Genomic DNA, 23,200 nt, shown 5'->3' with positions numbered 1-23,200 from the left:
TAGATAAGGCATACTTTAACAAACTGTCTCTGTCCCTCTGGTTGTTGTGTACATTCCTCTCTCATGCGGTCGGTGTGTATCTAACTTAACGTATCAGACGAAAAAGTGTATCCGTCCAGAGATCTATATTTAATGACGAGATGCTCATGTCTCCACCCAAACAATGGGAGTTGTTGTTCCAAAGGCGAAAGGCAGGCGACAAGCTTACAATGAGGGGAAAAAGTATTTGATCCCCTGCTGATTTTGTACGTTTGCCCACTGACAAAGAAATGATCAGTCTATAATTTTAATGGTAGGTTTATTTGAACAGTGAGAGACAGAATAACAACAACAAAAATACATATAAACGCATGTCAAAAATGTTATAAAATGATTTGCATTTTAATGAGGAAAATAATTATTTGACCCCTCTGCAAAACATGACTTAGTACTTGGTGGCAAAACCCTTGTTGGCAATCACAGAGGTCAGATGTTTCTTGTAGTTGGCCACCAGGTTTGCACACATCTCAGGAGGGATTTTGTCCCACTCCTCTTTGTAGATCTTCTCCAAGTCATAAAGGTTTCGAGGCTGACGTTTGGCAACTCGAACCTTCAGCTCCCTCCACAGATTTTCTATGGGATTAAGGTCTGGAGACTGGCTAGGCCACTCCAGGACCTTAATGTGCTTCTTCTTGAGCCACTCCTTTGTTGCCTTGGCCGTGTGTTTTGGGTCATTGTCATGCTGGAATACCCATCCACAACCCATTTTCAATGCCCTGGCTGAGGGAAGGAGGTTCTCACCCAAGATTTGACGGTACATGGCCCCGTCCATCGTCCCTTTGATGCGGTGAAGTTGTCCTGTCCCCTTAGCAGAAAAACACCCCCAAAGCATAATGTTTCCACCTCCATGTTTGACGGTGGGGATGGTGTTCTTGGGGTCATAGGCAGCATTCCTCCTCTTCCAAACATGGCGAGTTGACGCCAAAGAGCTCCATTTTGGTCTCATCTAACCACAACACTTTCACCCAGTTGTCCTCTGAATCATTCAGATGTTCATTGGCAAACTTCAGACGGGCATGTATATGTGCTTTCTTGAGCAGGGGGACCTTGCGGGCGCTGCAGGTAGTGTGTAGTGTGTTACCAATTGTTTTCTTGGTGACTTTAGTCCCAGCTGCCTTGAGATCATTGACAAGATCCTCCTGTGTAGTTCTGGGCTGATTCCTCACCATTCTCATGATCATTGCAACTCCATGAGGTGAGATCTTGCATGGCCGAGGGAGATTGACAGTTCTTTTGTGTTTCTTCCATTTGCGAATAATCGCAACAGCTGTTGTCACCTTCTCACCAAGCTGCTTGGCGAATGTCTTGTAGCCCATTCCAGCCTTGTGTAGGTCTACAATCTTGTCCCTGACATCCTTGGAGAGTTCTTTGGTTTTAGCCATGGAGAGTTTGGTATCTGACTGACTGATTGATTGCTTCTGTGGACAGGTGTCTTTTATACAGGTAACAAGCTGATATTAGGAGCACTCCCTTTAAGAGTGTGCTCCTAATCTCAGCTCGTTACCTGTATAAAAGACACCTGAGAGACAGATCTTTCTGATTGAGAGGGGGTCAAATACTTATTTCCCTCATTGAAATGCAAATCAATTCATAACATTTTTGACATGGGTTTTTCTGGATTTTTCTGTTATTCTGTCTCTCACTGTTCAAATAAACCTACCATTAAAATTATAGACTGATAATTTCTTTGTCAGTGGGCAAACGTACACAATCAGCACGGGATCAAATACTTTTTTCCCTCACTGTAGGTCCAAAATTAGCCCATAGAAGCACATTGGGCTTATTTTGAACAGTTTCAGGCAAGAGTGAAACCTCTCGCTTCACCTCTTCCTCTCTGATCCATCTTCGTCGAAGCCCAAAAAAAATGGTGCAGTGGATTATAGGTAATTGCCACGATACTGAGTTGAACTAGTTTGAACATTTTGCGTAATGAAAACTCCCTTCAGCCCAGCATCCCACATAGTTCTTGATTTGTGTCGTGAAATATTTGAATTCTCTCTAAGGAAATGGCTCGTTGGGCTCAAAAAAAGGAACTAAATGGAAGTAAGTAAGTAATTGAACCGACGTCGGTCAGTAAGTTGTTAAATAACCGAACACCCTCAACACATTTTTTTTTGTTTTGTTAATTGCTCAGCACTACGATAATGACAAAGTGAAAACATGGTATTAGAAATTCTGGCAAACTTATTGTTAATGAAATACAGACTATCTATATAAGTATTAACACCCCTGAGTCAATAGATGTTCGAATCACCGTTGGCAGCGATTACAGCTGTGGGCAATGTTCCCTCAATTATTTTTTTGGCACTGAGCAAATTTCAGATCTTCTGAGTGCAAACTTGAACGTTGTGAAAATTGTGTCAAGCGTACCCGCTTTAAGGTACAGTTTTAACAGTGCCCATGTAGGCTACTGTGGTTATTTGATCATAATGTAGGCCTATCAGAGTGGCCTACCATAAAGAAACAATGGAGAAAATGCATCCCATAACATTTTAACATTGTAATAGCTGTTCTATCATTCAGTCTACAGTAGCAGCCAATGTGTGGTGTTCAATGTAGGTCTACATTCCATGAGACTTTTGGAAGAAAAAAAAAACATGCAGGGCTTGACATTAACCTGTTTAGCCACTTGTCCTTCAGACAAGGAGGTGACTGAAAATGTTGTTTGATGCAAGAAACCACTTTACAAAAATACAAATGATTCTGCCTGTTGGCTACTTAGGCTTGAATAATCTATCTCAAAGTACAACACTGTCCCTTTAAAACAAAAATAAGATAGAAATGTATCCATTTTGTGCTCTTGTAGGAAGCAATCACTCCCCTATTGCTGACTACAAATGACCTATAACTGGACTAATCGCTCACTAACTAGCAAAGGATATGAAACAAATTTTCACATGTGGCTACATGCAGCTCTTGCTTTGATCTCAAAACAAATGCATCTACTAATAACCGCTCAGGCTGTAAACACTAGAGGACGACCGATTATGATTTTTCAACGCCAATACCGATTTATTGGAGGACCCCAAAAAAGCCGATACTGATTAACCTGTTAGGGCTAGGGGGCAGTATTTACACGGCCGGATAAAAAACGTACCCGATTTAATCTAGTTACTACTCCTGCCCAGTAACTAGAATATGCATATAATTATTGGCTTTGGATAGAAAACACCCTAAAGTTTCTAAAACTGTTTGAATGGTGTCTGTGAGTATAACAGAACTCATATGGCAGGCAAAAACCTGAGAAGATTTCATGCAGGAAGTGGCCTGTCTGACAAGGTGTTGTTGTTCTTGCCTCTGTTTATTGAAGACTGGGGATCTTAGCTGTAACGTGACACTTCCTACGGCTCCCATAGGCTCTCAGAGCCCGGGAAAAAGCTGAACGATATCGAGGCAGCCTCTGGCTGAAACACATTATCGCCTTTGACAAGTGGCCGATCAGAGGACAAAGGGCTTAGGCGCATGCCCGAGTCGACCCCATGCTTTATTTTCTTTTGTCTGTTTACCTAATTGCAGATTCCCGGTTGGAATATTATCGCTTTTTTACGAGAAAAATGGCATAGAAATTGATTTTAAACAGCAGTTGACATGCTTCGAAGTACGGTAATGAAATATTTAGAAATCTTTTGTCACGAAATGCGCCATGCGCGTGACACTTATTTACCATTCGGATAGTGTCTTGAACGCACGAACAAAACGCCGCTGTTGGAACACAACTATGGATTATTTGGGACCAAACCAACATTTGTTATTGAAGTAGAAGTCCTGGGAGTACATTCTGACGAAGAACACCAAAGGTAATCAAACTTTTCTAATAGTAAATCGGAGTTTGGTGAAGGCTAAACTTGCTGGGTGTCTAAATAGCTAGCCCTGTGATGCCGGGCTATCTACTTAGAATATTGCAAAATGTGCTTTCACCGAAAAGCTATTTTAAAATCGGACATATCGAGTGCATAGAGGAGTTCTGTATCTATAATTCTTAAAATAATTGTTATGCTTTTTGTGAACGTTTATCGTGAGTAATTTAGTAAATTGTTAGTAAATTCATCGGAAGTTTGCGGGGGGTATGCTAGTTCTGAACGTGACATGCTAATGTAAAAAGCTGGTTTTTGATATAAATATGAACTTGATTGAACAAAACATGCATGTATTGTATAACATAATGTCCTAGGTGTGTCATCTGATGAAGATCATCAAAGGTTAGTGCTGCATTTAGCAGTCTTCTGGGTTTTTGTGACATTATATGCTAGCTTGAAAAATGGGTGTCTGATTATTTCTGGCTGGGTACTCTGCTGACATAATCTAATGTTTTGCTTTCGTTGTAAAGCCTTTTTGAAATCGGACAGTGTGGTTAGATTAACGAGAGTCTTGTCTTTAAAATGGTGTAAAATAGTCATATGTTTGAGAAATTGAAGTAATAGCATTTCTAAGGTATTTGAATATCGCGCCACAGGATTCCACTGGCTGTTACGTAGGTGGGACGATTTGGTGCCACCTACCCTAGAGAGGTTAATCGCCCGATTTATTTTATTTTATTTATTTATATATATTTATTTATTTATTTATTTTTATAAATGTATTTATTTATTTGTAATAATGACAATTACAACAATACTGAATGAACACTTATTTTAACTTAATATAATAATACATCAATAAAATCAATTTAGCCTCAAATAAATAATGAAACATGTTCAATTTTGTTTAAATAATGCAAAAACAAAGTGTTGGAGAAGAAAGTAAAAGTGCAATATGTGCCATGTAAAAAAGCAAACGTTTAAGTTCCTTGCTCAGAACATGAGAACATATGAACGCTGGTGGTTCCTTTTAACATGAGTCTTCAATATTCCCAGGTAAGACGTTTTAGGTTGTCGTTATTATAGGACTATTTCTCTCTATACCATTTGTATTTCATATACCTTTGACTATTGGATGTTCTTCTAGGCACTTTAGTATTGCCAGTGTAACAGTATAGCTTCCGTCCCTCTCCTCGCCCCTACCTGGGCTCGAACAAGGAACACATTGACAACAGCCACCCTCGAAGCATCGTTACCCATCGCTCCACAAAAGCTGCGGGCCTTGCAGAGCAAGGGGAACAACTACTGCATGGTCTCACAGCGAGTGACGTCACCGATTGAAACACTATTAGCGCGCACCCCGCTAACTAGCTAGCCATTTCACATCGGTTACTCCAGCCTAATCTCGGAAGTTGATAGGCTTGAAGTCATAAACAGCTCAATGCTTGAAGCACAGCGAAGAGCTGCTGGAAAATGCAGGAAAGTGCTGTTTGAATGAATGCTTACGAGCCTGCACTGCCTAACACCGCTCAGTCAGACTGCTCTATCAAATATGAAATCATAGACTTAATTATAACATAACACACAAATACGAGCCTTAGTTTACGGATTTGACCATATTAATGACCTATCATTTCGAAAACAAAACGTTTATTCTTTCAGTGAAATACAGAACCGTTGCGTATTTTATCTAACGGGTGGCATCCATAAGTCTGAATATTCCTGTTACAGTGCACAACCTTCAATGTTATGTCATAATTATGTAAAATTCTGGCAAATTAGTTCGCATCAAGCCAGGCGGCCCAAACTCTTGCATATACCCTGACTCTGCGTGCAATGAACGCAAGAGAAGTGACACAATTTCCCTAGTTTAATATTGCCTGCTAACCTGGATTTCTTTTTACTAAATATGCAGGTTTAAAAAAATATACTTCTGTGTATTGATTTTAAGAAAGGCATTGATGTTTATGGTTAGTTACATTCGTGCAACGATTGTGCTTTTTTCGCAAATGCGCTTTTGTTAAATCATCCCCCATTTGGCGAAGTTGGCTGTCTTTGTTAGGAATAAAGTCTTCACACAGTTCGCAACGAGCCAGGTGGCCCAAACTGCTTGCATATACCCTGACTCTGTTGCACAGAATGCAAGAGAAGTGACACAATTTCCCTAGTTAAAAGAAATTCATGTTAGCAGGCAATATTAACTAAATATGCAGGTTTAAAAATATATACTTGTTTATTGATTTTAAGAATGGCCTTGATGTTTATGGTTAGGTACACATTGGTGCAACGACAGTGCTTTTTTTTTCGCGAATGCGCTTGTTAAATCACCCGTTTGGCGTAGTTCTCTATGATTCAATGAGAAATTAACAGGCACCGCATCGATTATATGCAACGCAGGACAAGCTAGATAAACTAGTAATATCATCAACCATGTGTAGTTAACTAGTGATTATGTTAAAATGTATAGTTTTTTATAAGATACGTTTAATGCTAGCTAGCACCGTACCTTGGCACCTGGCTGCACTCGCATAACAGGTAGTCAGCCAGCCACGCAGTCTCCCCGTGGAGTGCAATGTAATCGGCCATGATCGGTGTCCAAAAATGCTGATTACCGATTGTTATGAAAACTTGAAATCGGCCCTAATTAATACGATTACGATTAATCGGTCGACCTCTAGTAAACACAGTCCAGTTCGAAGTAATTGAAGTAATTGTCACAGATCCATATATGGCAATGCTCTATTTGCGTTTATGCCGCACAAGTCTGTGTAGAGTATGGGGTGAGTAGTGTATGTCAATGCAATAGAATCCTACTCCGATGCCTTCTGCCTAAAACAAAATCTCTTGCGTAGTTTGTTTAGTTATGTTGCATTGAAAGTGGCTAATATTGTGTTGATTTCATCAGAATTGCTACTGTAAAGGAAAACATTGATCGTGTTAACAAGGAAAACTCTAGAACAGTGGTCACCAAACTTCTTAGTCAAGAGCACTTTGAGTCAAAATGCAAGCAGAGATCTACTGCTTAGATTTTGTTTTAACATGACTTAAATGTAAGCCTATGCCCTTTCAATGGGAGTTGTTGTCCCAAAGGCGGGAAGGCAGGTGACAAGCTTAGGTCCAAAGAAACATAGAAACACATTGGGCTTATTTTGAACAGATTTAGGCAAGAGTGAAACCTCTCGCTCCGCCTCATTAACCAATTAGAAACAGTACTGCAGCAATGAGGTTTGTGTAGTAAGCTATAGGCCCAATACATTATCACCGCATATTGGCTTTGCTTGAATTGCCCTGCCAATGCATAGTAGTTCGAGACATTTTTTGAGGTAGGCTATATGATCACAGCGGTAATAGATCTGTTGTTGTGTTAATTTCCAATGAGGGAGCATACATTTTAAATAATTCGCTTTTTATTTTACTGGGCTGATGGTACCTGGATCTGATGGTCAGTCTCAGTGGAGGGAGGAGCGCAGCAGACTGAGGGTCTGCCTAAACATCCCTCCACTCTCCCATAATTTCTGCCTCATGCACAAATTCATGTTGTTACTCCTATGAACAGAGAAAGTGAACTGAACCAGGTTTTCCTCTAGAATTTTGCCTGTGCTTAGCTCTATTCCGTTTCTTTTTATCCTAAACTCCCTACTCCTTGCTGATGACAAGCATACCCATAACATGATACAGCCATGACCATACTTGAAAATATGGAGAGTGGTACTCAGTGATGTGTTGGATTTGCCCCAAACATAATGCTTTCTATTCAGGACATAAAGTACATTTCTTTCCCACATTGTTTTGCAGTTTTACTTTAGTGCCTTATTGCAAACAGGATGCATGTTTTGGAATATTTTATTCTGTACAGGCTTCCTTCTTTTCACTTTGCCATTTAGGTTAGTATTTTGGAGTAACCATAGTGTTGTTGATCCGTCCTCAGTTCTCTCCTATTACAGCCATAAAACTCTAACTGTTTTAAAGTCACCATTGGCCTCATGGTGAAATCCCTGAGAGGTTTCCTTCCTCTCTGGCAACTGAGTTGGGAAGGACGCCTGCATCTTTGTTTTGACTGGGTGTATTGATACACCATCTAAAGTGTAATTAATAACTTCACAATGCTCAAAGGGATATTGTATGTCTGCTTTTTTCCCCCCCATCTACCAGTAGGTGCCCTTCTTTGCGAGGCATTTGTTAACCTCCCTGGTATTTGTGGTTGAATCTGTGTTTGAAATTCACAGCTTGACTCAGGGACCTTACAGATAATTGTATGTGTGGGGTACAGAGATGAGGTAGTCATTAAATAATCATGTTAAACACTATTGCACACAGTGAGTCCATGCAATTTGTGAATTGTCAAGGAATTTCTTGCTCCTGAACTTATTTAGTCTTGCCATATCAAAGCGGTTGAATACTTGACTCAAGACATTCAGGCTTTTCATATTTTATTAATTTGTAAAAAATGCAAAAAAACATAATTCCACTAACATTACTGAGTATTGTGTGTAGGCCAGTGACACAAAATCAAAATTGAATACATTTTAAATTCAGGATGAAACAAGACAATGTGGAAAAAGTCAAGGGGTGTGAATACTTTGAAGGCACTGTATGTTATGATGAGATATGTCTTAAATACTGTACATATTGAGTAAGAAACAGTATATGAAGTGTTGGCTCAAGTCTCTGTGTTGACATGCCAACTGTTGATCATCGCAGCAGCTGTCAAGATAGCTGTTTTCTAAGCTGTCCGGGCGTTGTGCCAGCAACAGCAAGTGGCTTACCTCGTCACAGGAACAACACTAATAGTGTTTTCAAGCTCTGACACAGCCTATTTGACTGTTCACGTAAATGGAGTTTAGACCTAGTTGATTTTAATATTATTCAGGGATTTTTCTTCCATTCAAATCCTTGGGCAGGCTGCCTAAGTGTTTCTTTGGGGGGGTTGCCGAAGTCTAAACAGTGCCATTTATATAAAATAAATAATGATTTTTAGGATGGCAAAACGCTTTGTTTAACTTAAATTACTAAAACCAGATTTAAAATATGTAGAAAAAATTATGAAACAATACTTTTTAATATTTTTTAGATAATATAATCAGTCAGGGATAATTTCAAAGTAAAAAACAACACTGAATTTATCAGTATTGATTTTGTTATTATGTTTTTGCAAAATAATGCAGCATTAGCCATGGCAAAATGAATAGAATTGCAGGAAATTAAACTGCAAAAGGTTCTCTCAGCTCCATGGAGAAATTTGTATAATTATAGGAAATTGGCCTAAAAATGCAAATTTCTCTAAACTGCCAAGATGGGTGTCTCTAAAATGTTCTCGACAATTCAGCCACGCCGATGGGCTGACCATGCCCATTGCCACACCCCCTGCCACTCCCACCACTTTAGGCTCGTTTTAATCCAGAAAAAAATCCTGTTCATAAAAATGTCTACAAGGATATCTTTACTTTATTACTTTGGGGGCTTATTGTGGGTGTATGGCATTTTGTTTATGCTCTTGGAGGTTGCACTTTGAGTCAATCCTGCAATCCCTATAGGAAAAAGGTCTGTGCTACTTCCGACTCACAAGCAATTACAACTTTTTTGTCCTGAATCAAGTTTTATTCTCCCGTACGGTGGTCCTACTCTGTTTAGTCTATATTGATTGTACGTTCAGAGCCTTTGGGTAATTAATCAGCCTCCACTCCGCTAATGATTTAATTTCGGTCTCAAGCTATCTTGTGTAATGGTATACAAGATCGGCCATTGTGATCACTGTAGACTCCAGAGCTGAGTGCCGTTAGTTCAACCACTGAACACAATCATGACCATTTGGAGGTACAAAACTGTTCGGCTACCTTGAAATTTTCCCAGTTTGTACATCCAGGTGTGGTTCGTGTATTGTTCAGCCTTAGGCTATAGCATTAGATGCTCAGAGGTTAAGTCTTTCTTGTATTTGTTTTGGCAATGAAGGTGGGTGTTACAAATGTGATTAGGGTCCCACATATGTAGGCCTATAACTGCACTACTGCCAAATTGAATCTGGTTATTTATGTTGATTGTTCTTCATTGTCTTTTAATCCGTGCCTGTACATTGGGTTACAAAAATGTTTTCACAGTAGTTTGTTTTCTGTACCCACTAGGCTATCTAATGGGAATGCTCTCTGTTTAAATGAACAATCACTCACTTACAGCAAACATTACTCAATGTGCCATAATTGATCAAATAGAAAGCCCCCAAAAAACACTGAATTTAGCATGGTACAGTGTGCTGTTTCGCCATGAATTGTGTTAATCTATCGTTATTATCTGTGGGGATAAGCAGTGACACTGAGGAACAGATAATCACTCTCTTGTAATGGTGCCAGTGGCTGCATTAGCTAACCTTTGTGAAACAACTCAATGAGGTGGAATGCTTGATGCAGAAATCTCTAGAATTATCGTCCAACAAGCCAGTGTTTTGATTTGAAGTGCTTAGAGTGCTATATGAATAAGCAGCGACGATTTACGCTCGCTGACTGCCAAGTAGGCTACATGTTTGTCCCAGATAAAGAATGTTTGCAAAACATTGTCACTTACTCCATCTTTGAGGCTGCAGATGGCATTATTCACCTACGTAGGCCGCAGTCCCATATGCTTATCCAACTCGATGGTCCTCTGCCAAATAGGGCAACACAGCATCATTAGCCTAAGTATTCCAAGGGTTTCAATTTACTGGGAGAAAATAAATTGAATTTGTTTCTGCTGTGCAAATCCCCACAGGTCTGGAGTTGCTCAATTAGCAACTATTATCCTACAGTACAAGTATAATGCTAGCTGAAACTCTATTGACATACAGTAACTCCCCAGCCTCCCTATGTGTTAAAGTAAGCCTAGTTTTTGCGTGTTGCAGTTTATACTTAGCCTAATGACACTGAGTGTGTATTTATGATGATATAATCTGTATGAACCAAAAGTATAAAGAGTGTTAGGTCTAGAGATGAAACGGTATGAAAATTTCATATCACAATTTTAGTGACCAAAATGATCATGGTTATCAGTATTATCTCGGTATTGTTAAAATGTGCTGGAAATGTTCAAAAAGTACTGATACACACACTGAAATCATTTCACCAACAAACAAATACAATTATCAGCACTATGAACTTTTTGTGTGCATGAACATTAAAATAATAACATTAACATTAAAGATGGCACCATGTGGCCATGAGAGGTAAAAGTTTCCCTAGTGCAGGTTTAAATGAACACAACCTTAAGTAAAGCAATGTGCATGTAAGAACAATACAACCATATGTAAACAAATCCAATGTGTAGGTGTTTAATTAAAACACAATCAGTGCTGTTCATTTGATTGTATGTCTGTTCTCTCCTTCATAAAGAAATAAGGTTCTGCTGGCCTAACATCCTGTTCGGATGCAAATTTGTTCACTTTGAAATGTAAAAATGTCAGCATATTTACTTTGTCCGGTTTAAGTGATCTGTGAGTGGAGACAACGTGCCCGCTGGCACTGAACACTCTGATGGCACGCTGGTTGCTGGGATGCACAAAAGCTTCCTGGCAACCCTGGCAAGGTGAGGCAGCCCTGATGCATTGCCCCTCCACCACACCAGTGGATCCTCTTCTGCTGGAATGGGTAGCAGAGACAGGTAGACCTTGATCTCTTCTTTCACTCTGTCTTCTGGGGTGGTCGGAATCTGACCCTCTTCACCTCTCTGCTGCCTTGAGGTAATCTTTCTCAGCAACCTAGCCAGGTCTTTCACTTCCGATGCCGCTGGAGGTGCTGCTGGTACTTTGGTTCTTCCCTGACTTGTGCAGCTGCCAGCTTCAAGGCCTCCTGGACACAGTTGTCAGTGTCAACTTTTTTGGCTTAGGCTCATCTAAAAAGCTTGTTTTGAAGCGGGGGTCAATGAAACAAGCCATGTGCATGACACTTTTTGCCTTCTCTGTGTGTCTGTTGTTAAGGTCTTCTCTCATTACCCTTTTCATCCCCTTGGTCAGGGATGGCTCTGTATCCTTTTCCACCAGAACGTCACGGGTGATGTGGTCCAGGAGAGGCTTGATGGCTGACAGTGTCACTCGTGTCTCTGAGGCAAGTGTATCTGTAAACTTGCTCAGAGGTTCAAGGAGCTGGCACAGTTGCTCCATGACACTTATGTTGGCATCCTTGGGCATCAGATGCCATGTTCCTCTTTCCCAAGCCAGTGTCGCACAGACTGGCTGCTGTTGGCTGCTGTTGGCTGCTGTTGGCTGCTGTTGGCTGCTGTTGGCTGCTGTTGGCTGCTGTTGGCTGCTGTTGGCTGCTGTTGGCTGCTGTTGGCTGCTGTTGGCTGCTGTTGGCTGCTGTTGGCTGCTGTTGGCTGCTGTTGGCAGAGGAAACGCTCAAGCGCTCAAACACTGATCATGTGTGTAGATCCCCATCGGGTTACCACATCATGGATCAGAGCCTTCTGTGGCATGTTGAGGGCAGCTTGCTTTTCTCTCAGTTCTCTCCTTCCTTTCCAGCCCTGTGAGAAGCCTTGGACCAGATGCCAGCAGGCCTTGACTGCTCTGTCAACTCTCTGAATTTTCAGAGCCTTTGAGATGGCCAGGTTCAAATTATGGCCAAAGAGCCCAAGCCACAGTTCTGGGAACTCTTCAAAAGCCTTGATCATGTTTGTTGCGTTGTCTGTGGTTATGCAGACTAGGTCTTCCTTGTTGATCCCCTACTCTTCCAGCATATTCTCAAAAAACTCTGATGTTGTGCGTTTGTTTTTATTGGTGTTACATTATTATTATTCACACACACACACACACACAATCTCTTCTGTGTTGCATTTGAGTATATGCAATGACCCCATGCACAATTTACAGAAATACAGATGAGTCTTAAGAATTAAGACAGTGATAGTAATAGCAATGAGCCCAACAATTGACATAAATACAGCAGTATTGTATAGGAGTATATCGTGTTTCTCTTGTTGGAACACTTTTACAACCAAGTCGACCACTGCCGGATTTTAAATGAACAAAATATGTTGTTTGGGTGACTAAACTACATCACGTGTTATTGTGTGCAATGGGCGTATAGAGTCTGCAGACACACGACGCATACAGCAGCAGAACAACGTGTAGTGTTTTTACAAGAGTAGGTAACACTGAAGGCTTCTCTTTACATTATTGACAAGCTATTAGCAAGTTAGACAGACAAACCATGACATTTTCCCCTATTCCATTTTTTTACATTTTTAATTATTTTTTTTTTTTATCATTTAGCAGACGCTCTTATCCACAGCGACTTACAATAGTGAATGCATACATTTCATTTTTTTGTTTGTTCCCGTACTGGTCCCCCGTGGGAATCGAACCCACAACCCTGGTGTTGCAAACACCATGCTCTACCAACTGCATTGAGCTAAAAGTTACCTTGCATTCACTATAAAGTAGTGGGTGGTGGTCACGAAGATGACTGGAGATTAAGTGTTGCCCCCTTTCGCAGCAATTTTTTTTTTTTTGCATGTTCTGTAGACAGGGTGACGATCTTCGATCAAGTTTCCCTCAGCACTCTTGTAAAATCCAAAATACGACCACACTTCAGATTTGGTCCTCTTAGAAGGGTGACAAATCTCCTGAGCGTTGTCACTGCCTTTCGCCATGTTTTCACACAAAACAAAACCCACTTTGCATGCTGTGCCTGCCTCAGATTGTTGCTAACAACTGAGACATAAACTGAACAAGTTCCACAGACCTGTGACTAACAGAAATGGAATAATGTGTCCCTGAACAAAGGGGGGGTCAAAATCAAAAGTAACAGTCAGTGTCACCAGCAAAGCACCCCCACACAATAACACCATCTCCTCCATGCTTTACAGTGGGAAATACACATGCAGAGATGATCTGTTCACCCACACCTCGTCTCACAAAGACATGGCGGTTGGAACCAAAAATCTCCAATTTGGTCTCCAGACCAAAGGACAAATTTCCACCGGTCAAATGCCCATTGCTAATGTTTCTTGGCCCAAGCGAGTTTTCTTATTATTGGTGTCCTTTAGTAGTGGTTTCTTTGCAGCAATTCTACCATGAAGGCTTGATTCACACAGTCTCCTCTGAACAGTTGATGTGTCTGTTACCTGAGCTCTGTGAAGCATTTATTTGGGCTGGTAACTCTAATGAACGTATCCTCTGCAGCAGAGGTAACTCTGGGTCTTCCATTTCTGTGACGGTCCTCATGAGAGCCAGTTTCATCGTAGTGCTTGATGGTTTTTGAGACTGCACTTGAAGAAACTTTCAAAATCCTTGACATTTTCCGCATTGACTGATCTTCATGTCTTAAAGTAATGATGGACTGTCGTTTCTCTAAGCTTATTTGAGCTGTTCTTGCTATAATATGGACTTGGTATTTTACCAAATTGGGCTATCTTCTGAATACCACCTCTACCTTGTCACAACACAACTGATTGGCTCAACTGCATTACGAAGGAAATAAATTCCACAAATTAACTTTTAACAAGGCACATCTGTTAATTGAAATGCATTCCAGGCGACTAACTCATGAAGCTGGTTGAGAAAATGCCAAGAGTATGCAAAGCTATCATCAAGGCAAAGGGTGGCTATTTGAAGAATCTCAAATATAAAATATATTTAGATTTAACACTTTCTTTTGGTTACTACATGATTCAATATGTGTTATTCCATAATTTTGATGTCTTCACTATTATTCTACAATGTAGAAAATAGTAAAATAATGAAAAACCCATGAATCCCTTGACTTTTGATCGGTAGTGTATGTAAATAGGTATTTCTGTTTTTAATTTGTTATAAAGTAGCAAAAATGTCTAAATCTGTTTCCACTTCATTATGGGGTAGATTGATGAAAATGTTTTATTTAATACATTTTTGAATAACGTAACAAAATGTGGAAAAAGTCACGAGGTCTGAATACTATCCGAATGATCTGTATATTTTCTAAGCTGTCACAATTGTTAGCGTTCTAAGGCACTGCATCTCAGTGCAAGAGGCGTCACCATAGTCCCTGGTTTGAATCCAGGCTGTATCACATCCGGCCGTGATTGGGAGTCCCATAGGGCGGCGCACAATTGGCCCAAAGTCGTCAGTTGTAAATAAGAATTTGTTCTTAACTGACTTTGCCTAGTTGAATAAAGGTTACCACACCAGAACACACTGACCAAAAAGTTATTTTGTTGGCATTTACGTATGTCCCCATTACCAGTAAAACATCATCAAAACCTATTTATTTCACTTACTTGCTGTGCTGTTTCATTGTTCATTTGGTCAGTCGTTTCATTCTGAAGCAGGAATTCATCATTGTGCCTAGCATCGAGCATGATGGCGACACAGTATGAGGTTCAGAGAGAATGCCACCGACTCGGTTGTTCACAGCCTCGAGTACTTGAGCACATTCTTGAGCATGCAATACGGCTTTCCTCAGTACGAAATCCTCGTCGACCCACTGTGCTGTCAGACTCATAATGTTCATGGGGCTGACGTCGCTGGTCCAAATGTCAGTCGTGAAGCTAATAGCAGTGACGCTCATGAATGTGAGTCTCAATAATACTGTGTAACTCCGGTAGGGCAACATCTGAAAAATAGTGTGTCCCAGGGCTCGACCTGCAGGTGAAAGCTGGCGTGCTTACTTGTGGTCTGTAGTTGTTAGGGCGGTTGGACGTACTGCCAAATTCTCTAAAATGACATTGGAAGTGGCTTATGGTAGAGAAATTAACAGTTCTGGTGGACATTCCTGCAGTCAGCAGGAATTGCATTCTCATGCCAATTGCATGCTCAACTTGAGACATCTGTGGCATTGTGTTGTGTGACAAAACTGCACATTTTAGTGGCCTTTTATTTTACCCAGCGCAAGGTGCACCTGTGCAATGATCATGCTGTTTAATCAGTTTCTTGATATGCCACACCTGTCAGGTGGATGGATTATCTTGGCAAAGGGGAAATGCTCACTAACAGGGATGTAAACACATTTGCAGTGGTGAAAAAAGAACCAATTGTCATATTTGAGTAAAAGTAATGATATCTTAATAGAAAATTATTCAAGTAAAAGTGGAAGTCCCCCAGTGAAATACTACTTAAGTAAAATACTAAAAGTATCAAAAGTCAAAGTTTTTAAATAATTTCAAATGACATATTAAGCAAACAGGAGGCACAATTTTCTTGTTTATTTTTAATTCACCGATTAGCTATGGGCACACTCCAACACTCAGACATCATTTACAAGCAAAGCATTTGTGTTTAGTGAGTCCGCCATATCAGAGGCAGTAGGGACGACCAGGGATGTTCTCTTGATAAGTGCGTGAATTGGACCATTTTCCTGTCCAGCTCAGCATTCAAAATGTAACAAGTCCTTTTGGGTGTAAGGGAAAATGTATGGAGTAAAAAGTACATTATTTTCTTTAGGAATGTAGTAAAATATATAAATAGTAAAGTACAGATACCCCAATAAACTACTTAAGTAGTACTTTTTAAAGTATTTTTACCTAAGTACTGTCTACCACTGCAAACGTATTAACATAATTTGACAGAAATAAGCTTTTTGTGCATATAGAACATTTCTGGGATGTTTTATTTCAGCTCATGAAACCTGAAACCAACACTTTACATGCTGTGTTTTATATTTTTGTTCAGTATATGATTGACTGAAAAGCCTTATTTGAGACTTGGCCTCCTGCTCTGTAATGGCCAAAATTCATTCAAATTTCTAATTTAACTTGTCATAAAACATAATAGCCTATAGGTAGGGTGGGTTATTATGAACTTAATCTGTCAAAATGGAATCACAAGTTGGGCGGGCCACATAAAAGCAGGCGAGCCAAAAAATGCCCCCTGGGTCAGGACACGTTGCAGACCCCTGCCAACTGCATGAACTAGGTTCAGCTGCATTGAGCTCTAGTATGATACCCTGCTACTGGAAATGGATCCTTTTTTAAAATACATTGTCTCACACCTGCTGCCCACAATGGCCTGCTGTTTGAGCTCCCCTGCTGTCAGCCAACTCCCATAGCCGGCCATTCAGTTCACTGACTCTTGCATTAACGCTCACTCACTTCACCCCACTCAGTGGCTGTCACCAGCCCCTTATCCATAATGGATATCAGGGCTTTTACTGTCCAATCCATGTCATTAGTGCCAGCATTCTCTTGTGGCAATTAGCTGTACAGAACCCCTGCTGTTTGTGCACTGAGGGAAATTAAATGTGTGTTTGTGGGTGCAGACTGCACACCAAGGGAAGTTTGTGTGTGTACATGCTCCAAGCTAATTTGTGTGTAGTCTGTTTATGTAGGGTATCTGTGTTTACATATTGTAAAGTTAGACAATGGCATATTACATGGAAATTCATGTTTTTCTCATTAATTCAAACATAAGAGCAATTCATCTGTTGATACCCCACAATTCAGCAGGCCTGGCATGATGCATCTCAATATACTAGCAGCCTAAATGTTCTCTCCAGGTCTCTGTGCTCTGTTAGAGCTTGTGAAAAGCTGGCGAGGTCAGGTGATCCTAGCTTCTTGTAAATACACCCTTCTTAAAAGCATCAGATTTGTCCAAGTGCCGCTCCAGATTAACCTGGGATTGTCCAGACACCCTCCGTCTACGTTCGTTTCAAAGAAAGCCTGCCCCCTCAAGGGATATGGAAATGAAAGTCTGAAAGTCGATGAAGGGAGCGCCGTGGTAGATTAGGATGGATTTTGGACGACTTTTAGACTTTCGCTAATCCCACAACCTCCATTTGCTCAAGTAGTGTTTGGCTATCTTTGAGATTTACATGGATCCAGATGTAATCCTCCTTTCCTATCCAAACAGTTTCTCTTCCGTTTGTTACTAAAGACATCACTTTGCACACTAATATTTAGGAGAGGGGAGACGATTTGTAAACGGAGAAAGCTTTAAGGTGTGGTGAAAACTGCAGTTTATCCATATACCAAATTACCAATGCGTTTAAGTCATTAGATGTTTGACATATAGGGAGTTTAAAAAATGTAATCCTTTTAGCAGGTATTTAAAAGATTAGGGGTAGCCACAACAGGAAGCTAACTGTTGGTCATTAGGGGCCTATGTACAACACGGATTCACATTTGCATCCGAGGTTGCTATCGCCGGGACACACGCAATGTTTCACACGAGCTTTACCAAGCTATGTAGCACTACTGTAGGTATTTTTCTCTTGTAGATTTTTTTCCCTCAGAACATTTTTGCATTTGAAACACCAACTAAAGTAGTTGATTATTTGGTAGGCCTCATCTAACAGAAAAGGATAATTGAACTAATCATCAAAGATCATCATTTGAAGTTGATTGTTTGCTTTTTTTTAAGGAATGGAAAGCTTAGCATTTAGATGTAGTATAGTCAGTGTAGCATAGCCTCTAGCCTTAAACCGAGAATTTAGCTAAGTTTGTTGGACTGCTTCTTAAGCAGCGCAGACACACTGTAATCTCTGTATTTAACCTCACTGACCCTGCCTTGCCTGTTGTCTGCTTTTCCTCTCCCTGTGTGACCCCAGTTGGCTGAGTACCGGCAGAGAAAAGCTCACGCCGACAGACAGAAGAAGCAGAAGAAGAAAAAGAAGAGAGCAACAGACGACAACCCGGGTGGAGATGGACCGGGGAGAGGGGAGGCCGAGCAGGAGTTAGATCAGTCAGTGGGGGAGGGGAGTGGGGGGGAGGGAAGAGTGGAACTGGACCCTCCTACCACAGAGTTTACCTTTGCCAGGACCCTGCACAGTGGTGAGACGGTCAAACATGACCAGACGTACACCATAGAGGTAAGCCCAAAAACTTCTGTACCATCCCTAACCATTGATTTACCATTTGAATTGAGCTTCTCCTAGCGTGCAGCCTTGCTTGATTTGGAGAGTCTGCGTTGAATAGACTAGAGAAGAAACTGGCTTGGCTCAGTAGTGTGAAAAGGGATGAGAACTGGTATTTCTCCTGGCCCTGAAATTACAGTTTATTAAAATGAAATTGGTCTTCTGTGCTGAATTTCTCACAAGGGTGAACTGATTAAGCTAATCAACCACTCATCAAGACCTAGATTAGATGGATTATGTATTTTAGTTCTAGGTTCTTTTTTTGCTGATGCTATGTTGGAGAAGTAGCCTAATGTGTGTAGGGATACATTGTAAGCAGTAGTAGCCTATATTTATGTGGCTTCCTGTATTGTCCCATACTGATCATCTAGTGAAAGATCATGGTAACTTGAATCACATATATGGATTAACACTAAATGTGCTCTTTACTTCTAAAGCATTGGCTTGAAAAAGTATGAAAATGTAAAGGTTTGTCTTGATAAAGTATCTGCTAAATGACTAAGATGTACATGTGAAATGTTGAATAGAACATTAGATAATAAAATGCAGTCCAATAATGACGTAAAAATATTTTGGTAATCACGCATATTCACTGCCGGGGACCCTGATAAGGGATCCATATTTTGTTGCATCAAAGACATTGTCTGAATCTGTTCGAGCAGAATGAGCAGTGTCTCAGATAAGTCTCTGGAATCAACCTATGCGTTGCTGTGAGCGACTTTTGTGAGTGCCGATTTTCAAAGGTGCAATATTGAAGCAGCGTTTCCCAAACTCTTTCCTCGGGACCCTAAGGGGTGACTGTTTTGATTTTTGCCCTAACACTACACAGCTGATTCAAATTATCAAAGGTTGATGTTTAGTTGATTATTTGAATCAGCTGTGTAGTGCTAGGGCAAAAACCAAAACGTGCACCCCGTGGGGTCCCAAGGACCGAGTTTGGGAAACTCTGGGTTAAAGGGATGAACAGTGGAGCAGTCAATAAGGGTCCTTGTTAGTGCTGTGTTACCTCTTGATTTGCTGAATTTGAAACCTGAGTTAAAGCTGGCCAACTGCATTTATTTTATTTTTGTGAATATTGTTATTGTGCTAGAGGGTTGGGTTAGAGTATTCTTTCAACTTTGGTTAGATAATGAGCAAAATAATAACCAAAAAGATAAGGTAAGGAGTTGGTGAAAATTTTGTTCAGACTTCTTTTCCTATCTCTTCAGACATTTCTTTATAAAGCTTCATTGCAAGCTTGCTCAATGATTCTCTCCCTCTTTCAAATGACTGTCTTATCCTGTCATTTTTAATATAACTCAGCTCGCCGTTACATCGTCAATGTGAAATAATTTCTGTTTCACAGACAATCGGCAAGCCCCACACAACCTTGAGCGCATTCACAAGCATCAACCAGGCTGTATGCACCATGCCACCCCCAACTCAGCACCTACGCCGAACAATGCAAACTCCTCTCTTTTCTCCCTCCCTTCTGTTCCTTTGTACTACTTGTGTCACGAACTGCATTAATAGTTTTCATTCCCTCTGTTGCTGAAAAACCACACAGTATTTCTTCTCTCCTTGCCAACCGAATGTGACTAGGAAATGAAGGGTTGCCGTGGCAACAGAATTGCCTTTAAACAGTTTAAGCCGCCTCATTCTTTTGTTGGAGAGCTTGTGACCTTGCAGCACAAAATGGACCCAGAGGTGATTGAATAGAGTGGCTGCTTCCTGTCTTTTCTTTTGGTGGTCGGTATTCTTGAGGTATAGCTCAGCACTTTATCCTACTGTATTTCTATAGGCATGCAGACATTTTGAGCAGCACCGCGCCTAACTGTTTGTCATGAATTTCCACTTCTGTCATTAATGATCACATTTTCGTAGGTCCAAGATGCTCATGAGTTTAGACTCATGCCGTTGAGTTCAGACTTATCTGAATCCATATTTGTAATAATGAGACTGATAAATGGTTCAAACTTTTAGTTAAAACCATTTTGTTTTAAGTCTGTTTGTTCTCACAACAATGGGTTTTCATTTCCAAGACAAAGGTTGTAATTGGCCTTGGGCGCACCATTGAATGAACACGGAGATGTTCTAAGTAGCCATACAACTTCCCTTGCAGAGAGGGGTTGCTGTGGAAACACCAGCTTCAAAGTGTTCCCCTCCAAGGCACTTGTATAGGCAGACTGGTTCAGAGATCTGTGCGAGTGCTAACCTGTTGTATTGTCTCTCACCGGCGCATATCTTAAACTGATGAACCGCGGTTCCCATCTGACACAAGTGGTATAATAAAATCAGATTTGCTGATTATCTGACATCCTAATACAATCAAATCCACCATAAGCAGCTTGCCTATCTTTGAAATTCATATTCACTTGTCTTATTCATACTTTAGATACATTTTAAGTTACTCCAATCCCCACATGATCTTGGACACGTTTTATTTTTTGTGCAAAGTTGCAAACATGACAACAATCTGAAACTTCTCTTAAGACGTCACATATGGTGTTGCTAGAATAGGAAAATGCTGTTTCCTATTCTATCTTCCCTAGAATCACCAGAATTCAACAAGCACAGTCCAAGGAATATAGGCTAAACTGTTGCTGATATCAAAGCATTTCAAAGTCTCTCTCAATCCTCAATGAAAAGGAACTATTGGCCTACTGTGCCATAAACTCTGACAATAAAAGCTCTCATTTCATTTCTCCTCGTCTTGCACCATGGTGTTCCAACTATTAATCTTGTTAAAGTGAAATTAGCCCCTCTAGAATAGGCTTTAATGATCATGGCCATTATTCCATTGAAAAGGAGCTGTCTTATAAAAGTAGGTTGCACCCGATGATTGAATGTGGCACCCCATGCTTCCAAAATGCCCCATTGAATGTAGGTCAAACGGGTAGACCGCATTTGACATCGCCATAATTAACCCGTTCTTCTCCCGAAACTGACCAGAACTGGCTGCACAAAGACTAATCGGAAATGAGAGAACAATAGCCTTGTCATATCATGAACAGCAGAATTCTAACTGTACACACAATATTGACCTAGGATGGGCTTGTTTTAGCTTAAACTGCATACTTGTGTTATTGTCCATCAGTTTTAATGCACTTTGAAGCTTTGTTTTTCCCTATGCTTGTTTTTTAAATTATATTTAAAAATGTATTTATTTTTTTGCCCCTTTTTTCTCCCGAATTTCGTGATATCCAATTGGTAGTTAGTCTTGTCCCATCGCTGCAACTCCCGTATGGACTCAGGAGAGGCGACGGTTGAGACATGCGTCCTCTGAAACACCCTCTGTGTCAAGAAGCCGCACTGCTTCTTGACACACTGCTCGCTTAACCCGGAAGCCAGCTGTACCAATGTGTCGGCAGAAACACCGTCCAACTGGTGACCGTGTCAGCGTGCATGCGCCCGGCCCGCCACAGGAACTATCGGCCTACTGGGCCATAAACTCTGACAATAAAAGCTCTCATTTCATTTCTCCTCGTCTTGCACCATGGTGTTCCAACTTTTAATCTTGGTAAAGTGGAATTAGCCCCTCTAGAATAGGCTCTAATGATCATGGCCATTATTCCATTGAAAAGGAGCTGTCTTATAAAAGTAGGCAAGAGTGCGATGGGACAAGGACATCCCGGCTGTCTAAACCCTCCCCTAACCCGTACGATGCTGGGCCAATTGTGAGCCACCTCGTGGGTCTCCCGGCCACGGCTGGCTGCGACACAGCTCGGATCGAACCCAGATCTGTAGTGACGCCTCTAGCATTTAGACCACTGCACCACTCGGGAGGCCCCATTCCCTCCTCTTGTTTGTGTGGGCCACTTGTACTGGTGACTATTATGGGGCCTATTATGGTCCTCCCCATGCAGGGTCTGATGAATCCTACTCTTGTTTCCTATTTCAGCCAGATAGTGAAGTGTCCACCACAGCCGAAGACTACTCTTCCGAGGTGAGTTAACTTCATCGTAGTTTACACCAGAGAACACTTTTAAATGGAGTTAATACACTGTACTTGAAGGGATAGTTCACCCAAATCACCCTATTTCCCCCTAGTGGTTAAGGTTCAGATTTGACAGAGGGTAAGCTGATCTTAGATCTGTTAATAAGGTCCTCTGCTATTGAGGATTAGTGTTAGCTTGGGGCTTAGGTCCTTGGACAGGCCTGCCTTTTCCCAGGTTGCCTTTTGGAACAGACAATGTGACTTGGCTAGCTTGTTGCCAGGCACTCAGCTCCCCAAGTCCCCGTCTGGCATTTATCTGAACTTGACAAGTCAAAGTAGTCCCGTCGCACCTCACCCCCTCCCCTCTTCTACAGAGCCGCCATTAAAAGATTTGCCTGTGACACCGAGTTTAACGGTTTGGAGAAGGCGACGGTCATTACTTTAAAGCCTGACATGGACGACAGAACCAAAATTCCAAATTTAATTACATCCTTCACTCTGTGCTCTGTACACCATTAACAATGGGAAGCTGAACCATAATCTCCCTGCTTTACCAAACAGTATTGTGAATTAACAGGTGAATGGCTGCCTTGAGATGACCGAGAACCCAATGGAGACTTACAAGGAGTTTATCTGGGTACAGTACAACAATTAAATAGACA

The 23,200-nt window shown here is 41.0% G+C and overlaps 1 protein-coding gene across 6 annotated transcripts in view; it reads left to right on the top strand.

Annotated features, from left to right (window-relative positions):
- Nucleotides 1-23,200, top strand: part of LOC115175798 (A-kinase anchor protein 9) — a 135,446-nt gene that overhangs the window by 5,333 nt on the left and 106,913 nt on the right. For 5 of the 6 annotated variants that reach the window (XM_029735326.1, XM_029735329.1, XM_029735331.1 and 2 more), the window contains exons 2-4: nt 18,317-18,577; nt 22,503-22,547; nt 23,116-23,175. In XM_029735326.1, the coding sequence (XP_029591186.1) occupies nt 18,317-18,577; nt 22,503-22,547; nt 23,116-23,175 (366 nt within the window). The remainder of the gene's footprint in view (nt 1-18,316; nt 18,578-22,502; nt 22,548-23,115; nt 23,176-23,200) is intronic. The other variant, XM_029735330.1, reaches the window with a different exon arrangement.

The sequence above is a fragment of the Salmo trutta genome, chromosome 36, assembly GCF_901001165.1.
Source record: "Salmo trutta chromosome 36, fSalTru1.1, whole genome shotgun sequence".
Classification (NCBI taxonomy): Eukaryota; Metazoa; Chordata; class Actinopteri; order Salmoniformes; family Salmonidae; genus Salmo; species Salmo trutta.
The sequence above is the reverse complement of the archived record's forward strand: the minus strand, read 5'-3'. Positions and strand labels throughout refer to the sequence as shown.